General features: G+C 49.0%; 1 protein-coding gene across 1 annotated transcript in view; it reads right to left on the reverse strand.

Moving 5' to 3' along the window:
• Positions 1–1,110: 1,110 nt before the first annotated feature.
• Positions 1,111–20,866, reverse strand: part of LOC119403487 (uncharacterized) — a 57,234-nt gene continuing 37,478 nt past the window's right edge. Inside the window, exons 2-3 of the mRNA XM_037670418.1 lie at positions 10,190–11,740; positions 1,111–2,415 (exon numbers count right to left, since the gene is read on the reverse strand). Of these exons, the coding sequence (XP_037526346.1) occupies positions 1,111–2,415; positions 10,190–11,740 (2,856 nt within the window). The remainder of the gene's footprint in view (positions 2,416–10,189; positions 11,741–20,866) is intronic.

Here is a 20,866-nt window from a genome sequence, read left to right on the forward strand (position 1 = left end):
AAGCACACAAAAAACCCATGACGTGTCAGCTTCCCGCGTTCGAAAATCATGGCCTGTAAGATCTGAGTTAATCAAAATTGTTGGCGTTTAACATCCCGAAACCACGATGTGATTCTGAGGGAGGCCGTGGTGAAGGGATCCGGAAATTTCCACCACCTGGGGATCTTTAACGTGCACATAAATCTAAGCACATGGGCCTCGCGCATCTTTGCCTCAATAGCAAATGCGGCCGCCGATGCGGCGATTCGCCTCCCCGACCTTCAGGTCACCTGTCGAGCTCCATAAGCACAAGACTAAGACCTGCGTTTTCCATTCAGAGATGGCACGTGTGATGGCACGTTTTACGGACTTTTAAGGGGGGTCAAAATAGACTAATTGCGATTTTTTTTTTTTCATTTTACCCAAATTAGCACTTTTTCAATACGTGTCTACTTTCATGAATTGTCGCGTTGGCGTGGGCTCGTCTTCAACTGACGTGCTTCCATATTTCCCGCCGTGTGATCGAGTTGTCTGTTTCTTGCATTTGAGTACTCTTGCAAGTGACCTGCCATTTTTTAGTTGTTTGACACCTCCAGCTGTTGTTTACAACTCAATCGCATACAGTGATCATGGTCCAATTGATGAAATTTCTTTTCCGTGGCTCTATCCGTCGACAAAAGATCTTTGCCCCAGTGTTTTCGCGTGTGCATGTAGGTGGACGTGTCAGAACTGTATTCAGCAGCAATTGTTTTCTTTCAAATTCGTAAGTGGCGATAGTAGTAACGACATCTTAGACTACATGTAGAAAAAATGATTTCCACACGATAAGCAACTACAATAAGAAACCCAGCACACATCTGCATGAATCAAATGGAGCATAAATGACCTTTAATGTAACTTGCATAATCACGTCGTAAGATAGATTAGAGCAAATGTGTGTACGCTTACGTAAATATTACCAATATAGGAATTCTGATGAGATTTCAGGCGCTAAACAGTTCTCAAAATAAGTGTTACAGAATAATTAAATTACAACTGCGAAAATTGGATTAGAAAAGGTGTGGGAATACTCGCTCGTGCGACCAGTCCATGCCGCTGACCTCATCTGGAGTTAAAGTTATGACAACGATTTCACACATCATTTGGGAGACCTCCAACTTCCTCCGCAATTGGAAGACCTCCAACTTCCTCCGCCATTGGAAGACCTTCGTCTTCCTCCGCCATTGGGAGACCTCCATCTTTCTCCTCCATTGGGAGACCTCCATCTTTCTCCTCCTGTGGGAGGCCTCCATCTTTCTCCTCCTGTGGGAGGCCTCCATCTTTCTCCTCCTGTGGGAGACCTCCATCTTTCTCCTCCTGTGGGAGACCTCCATCTTTCTCCTCCTGTAGGAGACCTCCATCTTTCTCCTCCTGTAGGAGACCTCCATCTTTCTCCTCCTGTAGGAGACCTCCATCTTTCTCCTCCTGTGGGAGACCTCCATCTTTCTCCTCCTGTGGGAGACCTCCATCTTTCTCCTCCTGTGGGAGACCTCCATCTTTCTCCTCCTGTGGGAGACCTCCATCTTTCTCCTTCTGTGGGAGACCTCCATCTTTCTCCTTCTGTGGGAGACCTCCATCTTTCTCCTTCTGTGGGAGACATCCATCTTGATCCTCCTGTGGGAGACTTCTATCTTGCTCCTTCTGTGGGAGATCATCTTCCTCCTCCTGTGGTAGACCTCCATATTCCATTCCCAGCAGTGTCATCAATACGACGGGCCGCATAGACAGAACGAGGTTCTGGGCGGCTTTTAGGGCTGCAGGCTTCTTCCACAATCTGAACGCGACAGGGAACGCGGTGTGGAGGTTGTAGTAGTGAGTCCTGGTCGCCATACGGGCCAGGCGCACGCGGTTCTCAGCCGTGCCAGGTGAGATGTCAGCGTTCCGCTGATAAAGGTCCAGGGACGCCTCACAAATGTCAAGAAACTCTGCGATCATCAGGCCCTCCTGGCGCATGTCGTCCCTCAGGGCGACGTCAGCAGCCCAGGCGAGCATCATCTCATTCCTGCGGAGGTACTGCAAGAGCTCGAAGTTGAGCTCAGGAAATTCATCGCGACGCTTGCCTCGGTACATCTTCACAACCACCACGGACAGGTTGGTCATGAGACCACGCAGAAGGTGCTCCTTGAAAGGCAAGTAGTCCTTGATGTCGTTCCAGTAGAACTCGAGCCGACATAGACTGCGATTCTTGTGGAGCATGTTGCTAAATGTGATTGCCACGTTGTTTATCAGGCGCCAGCGCTCGATCGTGAGGATAAGGACGCTTCGAGACTTGGCCAGAGACTCCAGTATCTGTTCGGAACCTTTGGGTGAGATGGGACCACGAAGACTCAGAACCTTGAGCAGCTTGCTGCGCTCGATTACGACTGCAAGCAACATTGCGCCCCATTTACTGATGACCTGCGCATGGTAACACAAAGCATTAGCGACATTCTTGCCACAACCCTGCTCCAAGGTACAGTGCTCGGTGATTGGTGCAGGGTGCTCGGAGCACGTAGCTGTTGGCGGTGAGGGTGACGGTGAGGACAAGAGCATTCCTGACACTTGGTTACTGCATCCGGTAAACAGTCGTTCAGCGTGGTTCTCAGCGGGCCGACAATGCGCTGCAATCGGTCGTAACGCACGCCTGCCAGCTCCGGCCGCTTCGCGCAGCGTGACATGCGAGCGCAGTGTTTTGCAGCCATGGAAATCAACCGTTTAGTCTGTGGTTATTGGTGGAGCCGGCCTGAATTGTTTGGCTACCAGATGTCACCACGCGTCACGAACACTCTCGCCCTCATTTCACTCACCACCAGCAGTCACGCGCTCCGAGTAACGGGCTTCAATCGATAAGCACTTTACGTATCTGTTTATCCGCTCGTGCTTGATTACGCAGTGCCAACTCCCGGCGCTTTGGCTGAGAATCTGGTTTGCCTAATGGTCAGAAGTTAGCCTCCCCAAGGTATGCGCACAGAATTGCAGGATTAAAACAAGCCATTAAATTCGACTTCCACAAAGGATACAATTCTGAAATGCGCAGCACAAAGTGGCAAAAAGAAATTCTGAGGCGGTGCAAACTGTTTGCGATAACCGATGGGCTTCCTTAGGAAGCACTGCATTCGAGGGGCTACACTGACGACGTTAACCTTATAAACTACAGTAGCACAGGATATATAGAACGAGCGGACGCTTAGCAACGTTAAAATAGCGATGAAAGACAATGTAGCTAGAATGGTATACAGTAAAAATAGAGATAATGTAAAAAGAATGACAAGCAGCATGTATCTGTAAATATTGTCACGCTATATTGGAGTAGCGTTGCACAAAATCATCTGTTGTACAGAAGAAAGGGTGCGTGGCATTACCGATACAGAAGTGACACCATGTATTGCGCAATCATTCACGTGTGTAATAAACAACGCAAAAAGCGAAAAACTTTGCAGGAGAGATGACGTAGAAAATGTTATTGTTACGGTAGTAGGTTCGGGAAGCAGGCATATTGAGTGGTGTCAAACGCTTGATAGCGCAGCAAGGAAGAGGACGCATCTGGCACAGCAAACATATATTCGAACACAAAAACGCACAAGCAAGACAAATACAAAACACAGCAATCACAATGAAATGCAAAGCGTCTTTAGAGATAACTTCGAACAAACGACACGCTCACGCGTCTGGGGCTTGACCTAGTGGTCGAGGCGGCATTGATGCTCTTAGACGAGAAGGGCCAGACGGGATGTTGCAGGTTCATCTGCGTCGGCTGGGCGCCAGGGCAGAAGGCGTGTTCTGAAGGTCTTTCGGCGTTGACGCTCGACCAGTTCCCTCCGACAGATGTTGGCCTCCCCAAACGTTGACGTTCATACAGACCAACGCGTCTTATCCGCTCCAGCTACTGGCTCCGTCTGATCGGCCTACGTGGCCTGTTCTTTTTGTTTTTCACGCACCACGTGTGCACGTGCAGGAATACGTCGCACCAGCTTTATTTCAATGCGCGTGCCTTTGCGTTTTCGACGCCGCTACGTTTGCCTTCTCAGCGGCGTCGGGGCACTTCATCACAGCTATGCTCGTTGAGCAGCCTTAGCAATCTAGTCTGGTTTTGTAGCGTTAGCTACACTTGCCTAGCCGGAGCCGATATTGCGCTGATGGTCATGAGCCGTGCTGCGCATGCGCGAGGATAAGTGATGTCACAGCTGGGTCACCGTAACTGGGATCTCACGCGCTCTCAGACGCCGCCGCGCGCGGCTCGCCGCTGCTGGTCTGCGCGTTCGGGAGGAGTGGCGTCGCAGGCGTGGCAGACACGCTGGCTCCGGCGTGCGCGCAGACTCCGCCACCGCCGCGCGCGGGTCGCCGCTGCGGGTCTGCGCCGCATTCGAGAGGAGTGACGTCGTAGCCATAGACACAGGGGCGCCGGCGCGCGCGCAGCTATTCGCCTTCACTCTGCAGTTGCCGTCTGACACTGCACTGGGGCTGCTTGATAGCGCCTCTGGCTGGCGTTTGCAGGTGGGTAACGCCATGGAGAAGGAGAGCGCAAATGCTGCTCAACGGCGCAGAAGAACCGAGAAGCTTACCTCATCGGATCGCTAAGTAGTTGCCTGGCAATTAGCGGTTCAGCGTACGAAGAATGAACAGAAGAAGGCTAATAATGCTAGACAATCTGGAAAGCTAAAAATAATCAGCTCAACCTTTACTAACGTTACGTATATCCCGGCATAGCGAGCTAAGCCACCGCAAACTTTTTAGCAAATCTTATTCAATAAGTGACGGGATTTCGACGCAGCACGTTGCTAGAAGGACCTACAGGTCACTAACGTTGCCTTGTGCAAATGGTCACCATTGTCCGTAATGCAAAGGAGAGGTTTCTAATGGAAGGACACAACATAGCACTGAAGATGACACCAACGCGTCAGTGGTACCGCTACTCAAAGGGGGAGAGAACACGAAGGGGGCTGTGGCATCAAATAAAATATGTGTAGAACGGAAAACGCAACGGTAGCATGATAGGTTAGATTCATATCGATGGTTTCACAACTTGTCTAGTTACCCATTCTTCAGAGATGGGTGCTTGTGAAGCTGCAGTTATAACGCAGACCAATTTGGCAGAACTTAGAATCTTTCTCTCTGACTGACTGTATTACAACGTTCCGAACAAGTCCTCCGTAGTTTTCTCTGGACGTGACGCGCCTGTTTCTTGATTTTAGCCAGAAAACGAGGACGAAGGCAATTTTTAGATGCGAGGTATCTCTTGCTCGGGGGTATGTAATGTGGCGTGGTCATCCGCACGCAGCGTTGTAGTCCGCACTCACACTACGCATGCGCGACTCTCCTCCTTCCATCTCTCCAACAGCTGCGTGTTACTTTCACCACTTCTCTACCAGCACCTGCTTGCGCTTCTCCTGCGTTCTCGCTTCTGCTCTGACGGCGCATACGCTACTCTCCTCCTCTAGTCGCCTCTCCTTCAAATGGCAGAGCGCTGCGCGCGTAAAGTCCAGCGCTTGCCTCGGTTGGCTCCTCTGAAATGCGGGCTCGACATGCCGAAATTTTCTCCTGCGCAGCGCCGCGATGAGGGCCAGCGCATGCGCGTCCCCCCACTCTCTCTCTCCGCTCCTACGCTGCCTCTCTCGCGCGCCTGTCGACGTTCCCCGCACGCCCTGTGAGAATTAACGGATAGGCTAGAGGGAAGACACAACGCGCGTGGTGTTCCTCTTCGCGTTCCATGACGCGAGGTAGCTAGCATGCCCAGCAAACGCCAACGGAACGCGATCGTGCAAGTGCTCCGGCTTCGCATCGCCTCATGGTCCCCTTTAGCGGGAGATGGTGTAATTTTTCTAAAGAAATCTGGAGAACAGTTCGAATTCGGGGGTGTCGTATTTAAGGAAATCTTATCCGCAGGCGTGTTTGCTTCACAGACTAGAGAGTAAATCGCAAGGACATGGGCTAGAGAGATGAAAAAAGCTCTGCCTTTTAAGAGACTGATACGGACGTACACCTGTACATGGGCGGTCTAAAATCCTGGTTGCGCTCTCAACCCTGAAACCACTAACACTAGTTCCACATCCGACAGCTATAAAGACGAGTGGCGTATGCGCCTATCTGCCTAAGTTCCAATGAAAAGAAGTGCACCGGCAACTTCTCCAGCCACTTGATCGCCGTTCCACCGTTCGGAATTAATATCTGTCATCAAAACAAGCGTAATATTTGCACCATGAGTGAATGGTTTACTAATTTCTGGGTTGAGAGGAGCAAGAGGAGTTTAGATAGATGTTTTTTTGGTGTTAAGCGGAGGAATTTTGCCTGACCAAATTTAAGCCCATATTCCACCTTTTGAAAAAGTTCGCCAGATCCCACGAACTTGGGAATCACTTGTGCAAAGCGTGCGGTGGTAAGGTGACCGTGGCGTAATTTTCACATTGAGCTAAACGTTATGAAATGACGCTAAAGTTGTGAGGAAATGGTATACGCGCACACATTTTGAAGAGCCGCACATGTGTTATATATGTGCGATATGTGCATATGTGCTACATAACTAGCTTACAGTTGCGTAACGATGACAACGTCAACATGAGTAGTAACAACATCAGACGCGGTAAGCTGATATGTGCTTATACTTGTCCGTTATGATCGAGAACGCCAGCACGTTTCACGAGCCCGTGTGTGAAAGGCATAGGCGTGCGCACAGGGGGGGGGGGGCAGGGGGGCGGCCGCCGCCCCCCTAATAACCTAAGAGGGGGGGGGGGCGCAAAATCTGCCGCGTACATTGACTTACAAGGGGGGAGCGCTGCGATGAACCTTCGCCCCCCCCCCCTAATGGTGAACCCTGCGCACGCCTATGGTGAAAGGGGTTCTTGAGAGCTCTCAGGTAAATGGCGGCGAGTGGCCTGTCTTATTGTAATTGATGCGCGTAGTGCAGACCTCGCGGATCCAACTGCTTGTCTGTGTGCTCTGTCTAGCGGCCGACGAATGGAATGCGGCCTACGTCGAAGTTGCGCATCGCCATGTTCCTTTGTGTGCGCACGCCTCCGCACCCGCAGTGAAGCCGCTTGCTGTGGTCGACAAAGTGGGCTCATCGCTCCAGGATTCAGAATCTGATAACACGCCAGTTTGTTAACAGAACGTGTTCTTCGAGGTCGTGCACAGACAACATTGACAGCGGCAAGTCTGAGGAGATTGTTTTGGCTGTGTGAATGAAAGCTGTAGCCTCATAAGAAATGAAGAGAACACTGCGTCATTATGGCGCACCACGTGGACCAGGATAGCTGTTAGCGTTTTCCAGGCGAGTTCTGCATTCAGCTCTCTTACTTGCCTTGGGTTTCAATGTGTATGTTTGTGGTTACCTCGTTGATTGAGACTGAATCACCTGCGGAACATACCGGGTTAACGTGAACTGGGGTATGCGGGAATTTGCCACGCGTGACTGTTGGGAAGGCTTTCATGGCGTACGCGACAGGCGTTTTGCGTTATTCATGTCATGAAAAAGTTAACCGTGCCCGCCCTAACTGATGCCCTGTTATACCAATTTTGCTATAATAAAAGTTACAGAAACGAACAGGAGAGCGCCCAGACAGACGGCCACTAGGATAGATATGCAAACACAAACGGTAAAAGTGCCCGAGGTTCGCTAAGAAATGCTTCGCATGAAAAAAAAAATCCATCTGGACGGTTGAGGATCACCTTCAAGACTAGAACGCGATAGTGTAATCGGGCTCCGCATCGCATTATCACTTACCAGCCGGGTTTCAGTTCTCGCTGGATACCTCCACTGTGCCGGAAGGGAGCAAATGTCTGTGCGCGTAACATTGGCCGTTTTAAACTATCTTAGAATGCCCGCTGCAAGTACAGTTGACAAGCGTGTACTACAGCCATAAACCATATTACAGCAAGACGCCAAGTTGGGCCAGTTGGTCGGGATTCATCTTGAACTCGGTTACAGCGCAACACTACGCAAAGGCAAAAAAAAAGGAAACGAACAACTGCGCTATGTTGGACGCTTCATTGTTTTTGTCCGTATCTAGTGTTGCGTTGTAACCGAGTACAAGATGAAGCTAAATTATAATGCTCCTTTCGAGAATCAGCGTAGGCCCCTCTACGCGTCCATTAGGCAACACACGAACCTACGCAGCTCCTCACTTTGTTGATCTTGCCCGTGATGATAAATATGTCTGGGCACTTTGTAATGGCGTGAAAGTGAAATGAACTGCATTGCGTCACAGTGATCAGCGAAACTGCCCATAAACGTGGACAACACCATTTCCCGCTAAAGGGGACCATGAGGCGATGCGAAGCCGGAGCACTTGCACGATCGCGTTCCGTTGGCGTTCGTTGGGCATGCTACGGACGTCGCGTCGTGGAACGCGAAGAGGAACGCTACGCGCGTCTTTTCTTCCTTCTAGCCTGGCCGTTAATTCTCACAGGGTGAGCGGGGAACGCGGTCGACAGGCGTGCGAGAGGGGGAGGGGACGCGCATGCGCGGGTGCTCATCGCGGCGTTGCGCAGGAGAGAATTTCGGCATGTCTAGCCCGCGTTTCAGAGGAAGAGGGGTGAGTGGAGTGGAGAGGAGGTGTGTGGAGAGGATATGCGCATGCGCAGTAAGGGTGGTCACGCCGCACACCACCACCAGATTGCACTCCGCCATAAGATACTTCGCTCTAAAAAGAGAAAACAAGAACACAAGCGTATCTTTTTGCGCAGTTTCCCCGATATTGGAATACCAATTCGACCGACAGCCTATTTGATTTGGTCCTGGAGAACCCCAATCAGACAGCCGCCGAAGGGCGGTCGCCCACAGTCGCTGTCTGCGCCTACGCCGGTACTGGAAGGCCGTGACCCTCTGCCCATTCGCAAGCCTCCTGGACTGCCGAGAGCTGGACATGGACTGCCAAGCTCAGCAAAATAACAGGGTTGGGAGAGGTCCCTTAAAAGGAGCGCTTTGTAATGGGTGGGCCTTTAAAACACCTGCGCATTGCGCAATTCTCATGTTTTGACGCCCGGCCCGATTCTACGCTTCTGCCACGCAATATTACGTCTACCATATTTTCGTCTACAATATTTTCTGAGCAGAAGAAGCCGGCAGTTTCGCTTACTAAGCGTCTCCTCGGAGCATGCTCGTTGTTTTTAGTATTCAGAAAAAAAAATCTAATACAAGGTAAATTGTTTTTCACATTAGTGTCCCTTCAACAAATTAATGTACGCTAGTAACGTTGCAAAACTAGCTCTCATCCGAACGGTTAATTCGGCAAGTTGGTGTGCTTCCATCTTGAACGAATAAACAACGCGAAAAAACAAGGTTGATTGAAGGAACGACAGACACGGGCGCTGACTCGCCACTAAAAATTTTGAAACAAAATATCAGTAGCATCTAGAAAAACACGATAAGAAACACTAATCTTGCTTACTGAAGGAAACAAAAGGTGGCAGAAAACCAAACAAGTGGCTGGTTAAACATGAACATAACCCGAACCATCCCTTAGGTATAATGCATCTGCATGTGATGAGGATTCCGAAGGTTGACAGGTGCATTGGTCACCTTCCAGTGACACGTATAAAGCCTCCATAATTTCGCTTGTACGCAGATCCCTATGCAGATGCAAAATTGCCGTCCTATCAGAACCTGGATTACAAGCACTTTTGCGACAATGAAGAGGCAAATTAGAACCTTTGCAATTTTTAACATATTGCGTGTGCTCTTGGATCCTTGCGCTTGTGTGTTGTATTCTTACATCCCTCGTCTCTGAAGTGTACGCTATAGTAGCATCATTGGATTACCAAATAGCGCAAACATGCACATAGCTAAGTTGTATTTCTTGGATCCTTCTCGGCCTCCTTTTTTTCACGATGTTTATTATTTCAAGATGTAGCTGTGTCAGACACCACGACACAGCGCGTTGCTTGCGCTCCCAAACTGTGGGGGCTCATCTCATCTTACGGAGGTGAATGTTTCCTTTATCTTATAGCCACCCCTCTTCAGTGCGCCAGGCGGAACGCACTTTACCGCAAGCCCAGTAAGCAAGTCATAGTGGAGTGCACGGACGAAATAAGTGAGACAATTGCAGCAAGAGATATTGGTGTCATTTCGGATTACTGTTTAAACAGTGCAGAGCGCGTACCAAAGGGGGACACGTCAACCCTTTGTTTCATGAAGTATTGTGCACTCTACCGTTGATCTCGTGTTTTTCGCTGTTATGCATGAAATAAGTAAGCTTACCTTGTCACTGTCGATGGAGAGGCTTTGCAACGTCGGCGCCGCGTACCGCAGGGAATGGAAGATTAGATCTTGATATTTTCCTTCCCTGATTGACAAAGATAGCTTGGCGAAATTACGATTTCCTCCTGTTGAGCGAAACACCCACGGCAAGGAGATATTCATAACACAGTCATTAAGCGCAATCGTTATCCACGGTCTGACGTGTGCTGCAGTCACGAGCCTGAACACCTCGATTTGCTCCTCCTCATCCCCAACAACGGCTCCAAGGTTCAGCTCCTCGAAGAACGCAGTCTCTTGCTTCCTTAAGCTCTTGACGGCTCTGATGAAGGAGGGGATGGCCTCGCAACGGATCTGGCATCCGTCCAGATGGAGTTCAATGAGTCGGCTTTCCCCGAGAGCGTCGGCGATCTGCAACGACTGGCGAGAATTGATGATAGATCCGGAAAGCACTAGAACTCGCACAGGGGAGTGACGCATGATTTCTTCCAAATGGTTTAGCGCGTCGCAGTTGTCTGGCATCGCAGCGAGGTCCACACAGAGTTTGAGGCGTCGGCAACAAGGATTCTTCTCAAGAAATGCCCAAAGCTTGGCCAGAACAACTGAGCTGGTAATTGTCGGCTCCAGGGTCAGCTCTGCGAGTGTCCAGTTTCCTTGGAGACCAGTCAGCAAGCTTTCCATGCCATAGTCAACGTGTACGTAGAGTCTTGATAGAATAGGCGCCTTACCAATCAGAGACAAGGTTTTTTCGAACATCGCCTTGGGTTCTTTGGCGGTAATTTTTATGCGTAAGTCCTGTAGTTTTTCGAGCTTCACAATCTTGTCAACGAGACCGGCAAATGTCTGCATGTTCATCTCTACGTCGATTAGGATGACGGCAACGAGATACTTGTTCCGTTCGATGGAGCGGATCAGAGCATCGCAGTCTTCATCGTTAAGACTCACAGTAGATAACCCCAACTCTTGCAGCTGAGACAGGCAGTCCAGCTTGTACGCCCATGGCTTGCCTTCGAAATCTTGAAATCTTGACGTGCCTGCCGGCGGATCCAGATCGCATGCCGACGCTCTGAACTGATGCTCGTGAATTTCCAACTTCTGCACGTACTCCGTCAGTTTTAGCAGATGCATGAAGAGAGACCTATGCCTCGGTGCGAGGACGGGAATTGACAGGGAGACTTGAAAGATGCAACGGTGCTGCCGCAAAATCCACAGGCACAAACAGAGAAATTTTGCATCGTCTGTTTTCGTCAAGTCATCAGGGTCCACGTTCAAGGTGCGAAAGTAAAATGCACCCCTCTGCAACTGAACAAGCTCGATTCCACGAGAGTTCAAGAGGTAGTTCCACGCTGTCTGGCGTGCAGTGGCCCAGCATTGAGGGTTAGTATCTGTGAATGTGCAGGCGGTGCTCAGATGCATTGTGGGGGCTTTCTGCCATATCCGCTCGTTCGCGACATCGAATACTGCGAGGACGTTGAGCGCACTGCCGAATACGTCTGGAGCAGCACCTGAGAGCTCATCGGCAAACTCAGTAAGTGCGGGGTCGTCCTGGTCCTTCTGCACGAAGAAAAATTTGGGAAGCAGACAACGATCATTAAACATAAGCAAAACATTTGAGAAGCAACACGCCTCATTGTATCGAGTAATTATAAGATTGCGTTTCTACAGACACGACTACTCTGGAGATACTCATGTTCAATCGCAGGTTTGTTTACCATGGAATTTCCACACCTAAACATTGCCGGCTGTTCCTGGACACAGGGTAGAATTATCCACCAAAATTGATGGTCTTCTTTAGAAGGTGTTCTGAACACTTTGTTATTGTTCTGCAAATACTCAGAAGTATTGCCTTTACTAAGATAGCGTGCCGAAATACTCACACTTTTACACCCCGAGAGGAACCAGAAATAGGACGTACGCCCCCTCCCCAAAGTTTGCGGAATCAAAATTTCCGAGAAAGCTATATTGCCGCTTTGTCTCACAAGATAGCTTCCAAATAGATGTTTCAGCCTGTAATAGTCCTTGCGACCTACGCAGGTACCTGTTAGGTTAGAGGCGCCGAGCATTATTAGAGCAGGAATCCGCATTTTTAGTGGATGGCATGTTACGTAAGCGTTTGGGGCAGTTGTACATTTATTTCCTTAGAACATCAAAAATATGACGTCAACGGAATGCAGTAAGAAGTGGCCAATCATGTTGCTCGTTCTGTAACTCATAAGTTCAACTAAGAGTTTGTCAGGGTATTGACCAAATCAAATGAAAACTTTGGTAGATTCTCTTGGTATTATATGCTTTAGGCCAATAATTCTAATCCCCTGTCTATACCTGTTTTCTGTAAAAGTTAAACAATATTTTCTGCTGTGTGAATAGTTTTCGTATGAAATAATACATTCTCAGAGTATTAGCATGACTTTCAGCACGGTAAATCTAGATAAGCTTGCGCACGGGGTGGGCAGCGGGTGGTCCCCCTTATCATCTGAGGGGGTCGCGAAGGACACAGGCTCTAGGATCTCGCGAGATGCGACCGCCGTGGCCGGCATCAAGTCTCCACAACTTTAGGGTCAGCGGCCAAGCAATCTATCCATTATACCACCGCGGTGGAGTATTACAGCAGGTTATATCCTCAATGTTGCAACGCGCTTTTCTTCTGTTATTTTGATGTATTCGAGTTTCGCCCACAAAACACTGTTAGCAACGCTCGGCGGAGGCCACGCCGCAATGCTTGGAAAGCTTCGCGCTTGTTTGAGATCAATCTCTTAAGGCCCAACCGCATGCACGCGATTTTCGAGTGACAGCGACGAGCGACATGATTTGCTGTCGCGGAGGGCCATCCATCGCCGTCGCTTGTCACGTCGCAGGTTTCTGGAAGACCAGAAAAAGTCGCTTGTCGCCCGGAAGTGAGCATGACGATATCCGGCCACGTGGAAGCATCCCTGGCTCTTGCTTCGGTTGCAATTTGTTCTTGATGCTTCTAATCGGCGCGTACTTCAAGGGATGGAAGTTATAGACTACCTTCTTTACAGCCCCATCTCACGCGGAGAGCGAGGCAGCGGCTGTATTTTGTCATTAATTTTGTTCGACGGTTCGTTTTGATGTCTCGGTGGTAGCTTGCTGCATTGTTGGTGGGTTGCTGCAATGTCAAAATCGTCGTCGTGTGAGGTGGTCCTCCTTGCGAGGCAGCGATGTGAGGCGCTGCTGCTTTTATTAACCCATATATGCCAAACTCAGAAAAAATGACAAAACAAATTTTTTTTCACAAAACGTGTACTTGTACCCACAAAAGAAAACACAAGTTCTTTATTTACTGCCAGGTAAACGCAACACTGTTTTTCAAGGCGTCCTATACATATAGGACACTGGGCATTAGGGGTGCTATGTGCGGGTGTGATAAGCCTTGAAACATTTCACGTGCATACCGATATGGCACTTCTTCCTCTTCCTGACGTCTTTCACAAAACGCACGCAAGTGCACGGAGAAAACGATCGGGATTTCACGTGCGCTTCTTCCGCTCCATGAAGTTTTTCACACAAAGCACGCGTTTGCCCGGAGAAGGCAGTCGGCACGTGGCAGCATGAAAATCAAGCAATGTGTAGGCTTGCACACATTGAGAATGAGGCCTTGATGTGCTGTAGATGGCGCTAGTCATCAGCTAAAGAAATAGTGATGTTAGAGTGCATCAAAGAAGCGTCCTATATGTAGGACACTGGGCATATATGGGTTAAACGTTGCACGACAGCAAAAGGAAACGTTGTAGAGATGCGCCTCGTGGACTAACCCTAACATGACGCAGCCTAGGTAGCGTACGCTTCCGGGCGCCACCTCGAGATCACAGCAGATACTACTGTCGCGGTTAAACATAAGATTGCGAAAAAAGAGTCACGAAACTCTTTTATGCCTTCCTTATCTCACACAAGACAATAAATTTGACATGTTAAATGTCATTCATCTACTTTGTAATTCTTTTTCGCATTTACCTGCGTGCACGCGATAGTTTTCAATCGAGCAGCCGTGACACTTTGTCGCGAACATGTGGGTGCCCCTGTCGCGACGGAGCCCGTTTGTCGCTGTCGCTCGTCGCCGTCGCTTGAAAATCGCGTGCATGCGGTTGGGCGTTTAAGATTACGCACAGGACGCGAAGAGAAACGTTTATTCGAGAGCTTAGGCGAACATCAGCGGTAACGATGCAAGGTTCGAGGATTGATGTATAAAAGACGATGCGTTCCACCGATGATGAGATTATGAGCGGCCGATGTTCTGTTCACCGCTTGTACAGTCGAGCGCGATATGAAGGTTATCGCACGAGCGTCGACCGGTCTAGCGTCCCAGGGGCATAGCGGCACATTTTTGAGACAGGAAAAATCAAGATCACGCATTATTTTCGCCCTCGTTGGCTGTTTCATCACCCCTACGACAAACCCTACACCCTTTTTCTCTATTTTAATCTTTCCATTCGTTGCAATCAAGTGTATTCTTGGTTGACTTATCTCCGCGGACGTTAACAAAATTGCTGGGAAAGATATTGTAACGTTGGTGCTTCGCACTGCTTCGTTGAAGAAAATATATCGCGGGGATGAAAATGTGCCTTCCCCAGTCGGAAGGGATGGCAGCATAAGGAGTAGTAGAAAGAGTGAGGGAAGCTTGCCTGATACCTCCCTCTCCTCGAAAGAGTATTCTGGGACGCGGCGCTGTTGTAGTTCTTGGTCGACGCTCGCGCGATAGCCTTCAAATAGCGCCCGACTGTACTTTAACTTCTCATTTCTTGGACAAAAGTTTGCCAGAATAAAGTCTCGTCTTGAACCCGCCGGCTGCTGCCTTCTTCGCCGTCACGACGACGTCATATCTGGCAGAGGTGCTGCTTCATCCCTGATCCGTACACCCCGCGAAGAGTTGACGCAAGGCCAAGCCGCGAAGAAGACGCCGCTAAAGACAACCCGCAATGTCGGACTAGCCACAGGCCGAAGGGACTACAGCCAGACTATGTGCTGCTTCCGAAACCGCCAGACAGCCTAAGACAGTGACAAAGACCGTAGAGGCGATTACAGCCCCTGTGCCGCCTACTACGGTCGTCATGCAAAAGACCAGAGAGCCACCGACTTTCCTAGGATCACCACGTGAGGACCCCAAAAGCTCCGTAGATGCATACGACCGAGTCGCCACGCTGAACTACTGGGACCGTGAGGAGAAGCTTGCCCACGTCTGTGTTGCCCTAGAAAATTGAGCGAGGGCCTGGTTCGAGAACCGAGAGTCCACGCTAACCACCTGGAACCCCTTCCGCACTGTATCCCCTGGCACATTTACGAACGTCATCCGCTAAGAAAGGGCCGAAATCCTGTTGGAGGCCCCAGTGCTGTCAGCTCCGTGTGCAGCCCCGAACGAGTATGTCAGTGAAGACCGCCTGGAAAGGTACCGATATTCATCCAGCTGGAGGTCACCTAGTAACGCTGGCGGGAATCTGCACAGGAAGTATCACCATTAGCAACCGGATTTATTCCGCGAGCTTCGTACTCCTAGAGCACTGCTCGAGAGATGGCATCCTTCGTATAGACTTAAGCCTACATGGTGCAGTCGTCAACCTGAGGTCCCAGTCGATAACACCATCCAGCAAAAAAGCAATTCAGCCGCACAGGCCGCCAGGAAAGCGCACCTTGAATGTGCTGGAAGATCCAGTCACCATTCCCCCTCGCTCCAGCGTCATCATTCCCGTCGGCACTCAGAACTCAGCAGACCTAGAGGGCGTCATTGAAGGCGACCAGCGGCTGTTGATGAACTGCGAGATTAGCGTAGCAAAAGGAATACCCGAGCTGCATGGAGGGAAAGACACAGTCAACCTCACAAATTTCAGCAACGACTACAAGCACGTGAAACGGCGCGACGATGGTCGCCTACATCAAAGAAATTGTGGAAGCCACCAATGTTTTCGCCCTCACCGATTTCAGCGAATCTATTCCAACTTATCAAGCCCGTAAACCAGCTTTCGACATCAATGCGAGCCTTGCGATGTATCGCGCCAGTCTGTGCTTCTGGACAAACCTGAAATGGCTGTCGACGCTCCTAGTGTACTTTCAGATGTACTTCAATGTGTACACGACTGCTCCCCATCTTTTTCGTTTTGTTTGATTTTCTTCTTTTTGTGCGCGTTCTGCCATGCGAGTGTTCGTTGGCCGCCTGAATGGGCCTCCTCTCCTTGTTTATGGGCAGCTGAGATCGGCGAGCCTCATTTCACTGCGGGGCGCCTGGGCAGAATAAAGGAGGCAGCCTCACTTTACTGCGCTCTGCCATTTCGAATACAAGAGGATGAGCACGGCTTTGAGTTGCTCGAAACAACGCCAGTGCCACTGGCAAAGGAGGTGAAACGCGATACTTTGCGCCTTTGTGCCCGGCAGCGCGTTCGACACCGTTTCCTCGAATGTGTGGAATTGGGTTCGCGCCGGCTGTCCAGACCCTCGGACTTCGTGGAACTATTCGTGTGCCTGTGTGTATGCACCTTTGTGTGCTTGGACCTGTGGCCGAGAAAACGAGAGCAAAAAGTGCGGGAAGGACGAGACAGACCGAGGAGAGCGAGCGGCGAGAAGAGACTTCGAAGTGCGAGCGATTTGAGCGGGTGTGCGTTTTAGCGGTGCGATTAGGGCGAATATGCCTATGAGACATCATTTTGAGACTTATCAGTAGCCAAATTTTTTATAATTAAACGTAAACTTTTTTTTTTTTCATTTGAACCGGGCATTGCATTTTCTATTGTATTTTATTTCACGGCCATCCTTGACTAACCAATGCTACACTGTTAATGGCCTACAAATAAATGACCACACAAGATTAAGCGCGGACTTTTTTTAGTCCTAGAAGCGCCGACATTAAAGCAAATCAACTGAGTAACGCTTCGGGGAATAGCCGTTGAAGCAGTGTACAGGGGTGCTATGCTGGGCGCCCTGTATTTGTCGAAACTCGGAATCTTTCCGAGCTCTGGCGACACCCCCTTTTGAACGAACTAGCAGTAGGAAAAGGTGAAATCCACCCCTTAGCGCGCGGTCCGTTCCATTGGTTACGATGGGACACGGCGTCACGTCAAGGGCGGTCCGAGAAGGTTGGGTGGTGTCTTCAAACTAGAGCCACTCTCTTTCGTTTTTCATCCTAAAAAGACAGGGCGTGCAAACACGGGCACAAGAAAGAAGTCAGGACACCACAAACGTCGTGTTTGCACGCCCTGTCTTTTTAGAATGAATACTTACCAACTAGCTCAGCCCTCTGTTATTAAAGATTCTTTAGTTTGTTTGCCATTCCACTGAGTGCAGAAGTGCCCCCATGCAAGAAAAGTGGCAGCGCGTTCTGCTAACCATATTTTTCTGGAGTGCGCCGGATGTTTTAATTCATTTTCAAGCGTTTAATGTCTGCTCTAAATATGTTTAGAATAATTAGCATCGCTGACTCTGAGATTAGCTCTTGCCGAGCGCCTTACAACACCACGGCTTGAGCTAATCATCGAGGCCACGTGTATAATCACCATGATCGGCCTGTGCATTCTACACTGCAAACGCAAACTAGCCGAATTGGGCGTTTTAAGGGCTACAATCCTCCTTAATACTACCTTCATCTGGACAGTACTACCTTAGGGTGTAATGAGGTGGGTGTAATAAAGTTCTGCGTCCTCAATTTTCCTTCGTTAAGAAATTATGTGGAAGAAAGGAGGTAAATTCACTACCTGACGCCATTCGTCGAATGGAGTTAGAGGAACAAAAAACTCCCATCTCATTTCCTCTGGCCTGTTTTCTCTTTTTTCCGAAGCTTTCCATAATGCCTTCAGTGCTGGCGGGCATGCATGCAGCTGTGCGGGGGAAAGAAGTAAAAGATAGAGGCGGCATGCTTCAGCGCACTAAAATCCCTTGCACAGATAGCCCAGAGAAAGAGATATACGCGACCCTCCGAACGGCTGGAGAGGAAGCGAGGAAGCCCTTTGGCCTTGGCGGCTGCAGACTGCGGCCCGCCCCCGCCAGGTTAAAAGCAAGCCAGACGAGGCGCTACCGAAGTGAAATGGGACAAAGCTTCGCGCCGCATGCGCGCGCGAAAAAAAAAAAAAAACAAAGAAAGAAAGAAACGTGAGGAGGGAGTCGTTCCCGCGGCGGCGCGATCGTCGTAGCTAGGCTCTGGCTAGGCCGGCTAGGCCTTGTGAACGCCACTTCTCAAGTGATCAGCTGTGTCGGTCGTGTCTGCGCGTTTTGTGCCTGCAGCCTCACTGTGTGCTCGCCGCTGGATGTGATATGCGTGGTTTGACGACAGTGCGACATGCTGCGCTACGAGTGCGATAATCGCGACGGCCTGTCGACTCAAGCGAGCGTGCCGCTGTGCATTACCAAGCAGATGATGGGCACCCTGCGTGCTCGGCACAGTCAGAAACAAAAATGGTAAGTAATACTGATGTTCTCTCTCTTTGCGAGCCCTTATCGTCGCTTATGCACCTGTCGATGACCCTCTGCACATTGCGTCGCTTGAAAAGTGCAATGAAAAGCAAAAAAAAAAAAAGAAAATCGGCATGTCAAGCTTGCGAAATGCCCGCCAGCGCACCATGAGCGTGGCATGTAACCCATGCCGTACATTACACGCATGTCATTCATTGTTTCCATGTTACCAGCTGTCATTTATGTACGTCATACAGTCACGTCACGCTATACCAATCTTGGTGTGATATCAAGTTGGAGAACCGGACGCGAGTGCACCAGGCTCCATGCCGTAAATGACATACATGTCGTTATTTTCATGTTACTATATATGTCATTTATGTTCGTCGCACAATCACGTCATGCTCTATCAATTTAGGTGTATGTCAAGCTAGCGAACCGGCCGCGAGCGCACCATGAGCGTGGAGTGTGTACATGGCATGCATGTCATTATTTTCATGTTGCCAGCTGTCATTTATGTTGGACGTACAGTCACACTGCACAATACCAATGTTGGTGTATATGAAGCAGGCGAAACGGCCACTAGCGCCCCCGAGACCATGTTGTCAAAATAACGCCATACATGACAAGCGTGTCATGATTTGCACGTTAGAAACTGCCGTTTATGTGTGTCATACACTCTTGTGACGTTATACCTATTTTGGTAAATATCAAGTTAACGAAACAGTCGCAAGAGAACCAAGAGAGTGACGTGTAAATCATGTCGATAATGAAATGCATATCATGATTTTCAAGTTAGGACGCATCATTCATGTTCTTCATGCAGTCGTGTCATGCCACACGAATTTTGGCATACATCCCATTAACGAAACACCCACACGAGCTATGAGTCGTAGGCGGCTAGATAGATAGGTAGATAGATCCGTTCAAAGTCGTAGAAGTGTTTAACAAATGCTTCGCATTTAAGTCGTTAAACTCGGATAGCAATGATGTGTGATTCACGTTTTGGAACTTCTGTGAATATCACACATGCTTCATACGACCAGTGAATCGACCCAGGAGTGCGCCCTCATAAAGTTGTTTGCACGATATAATTTTCTTGCCTGCGATAAAGCATGAATGAGGCATGATGCTTTCAGGGAATATACATTAGAGCAAAAGGCCACGGTTATCACATTGTCACATGATGGAATGTGCATAAAGGACAACTTTGTTTTCGATTTATTCTTTTCTCCAACTTCACTTGTTTGTTTTAATCCTTCGTCATCGTGTCAATTTGCGCACATTGAGACCGTGCGCTCTCATTTTGCAGCATCTACCTTGGATGCAGTCAACTACCCTGGACATCTTTCTCCCGCCATGCAGCGGTGAGAACCCACCGAAGCACAGATTGTCAGGAAGTGAAAAGACTTTTCGGCAAGAATTTTGCATTGCGCACTCTGCCCGTCTCCTGAAATAGCATAGGTACATAAGCACTGTACCTTCATACATATGCATCAAGGAACAGTGAAATAGCATATCAAGGTACACTAACATCATTAGCTTGGATTCATTTAGGTAGAATGAATAAATCATGTTAAAGCTTTACAATGACGGCCATATCATGTGACAGACATCTGCTAAGTGCAGTGTGTATTGTGAAGCACATGCGTTTTATGGTATTGAATGAATGGATAAATGTTCATTCCAGTAAAATACAGGAAATGGGCCTCAAGTGAAAAGCGACAATGGTAGCTTGAGAAGTGCACAAGGCCCAGTAGAGCAAAAAGAGAGACAGAGCAGCAGAAACGTGTGCACGTTCAAAGGCAAAACATATACACATACAAAAAGAAACAGGAACGACAAAGCAGAAGAAACGTGCGCATTCAAAGACAAAACACCTACGCCATCTGCAAAGTGACAAAATCAAAAAGGGTGAACATTTACGCTAGTGAAAAGAATGAAAATCAGAAAACAGTGAAAACAGAAAAGAAGGAATGGCCATTCAACGGCATGGAAGGAATGCAACTTCATTGGTCACGTAACAACAGTGGAATTTGCCAAGGTTACATGTGCATATTCTTAGCCATTAGGAGATGTGCAAGGCTAATTTATTCGCCTTGATATAAGTCAGCTGTTGAGTCTGTTGAACCAAATTGTTGAATCATCTTGTTTATTCCCTCTCGTTAATTTGCTGTTTTTGCATTATGTTGCCATAGTTTTCAAGGTCAATACATAGTATCATGACTGTTGACACAATTTGACAAGGTGAAAGCGCTGTTATTGTGCCCAGGCCTTAGTTTATCCTCACTA

Source organism: Rhipicephalus sanguineus, chromosome 8, assembly GCF_013339695.2.
Source record: "Rhipicephalus sanguineus isolate Rsan-2018 chromosome 8, BIME_Rsan_1.4, whole genome shotgun sequence".
NCBI classification, from domain to species: Eukaryota; Metazoa; Arthropoda; class Arachnida; order Ixodida; family Ixodidae; genus Rhipicephalus; species Rhipicephalus sanguineus.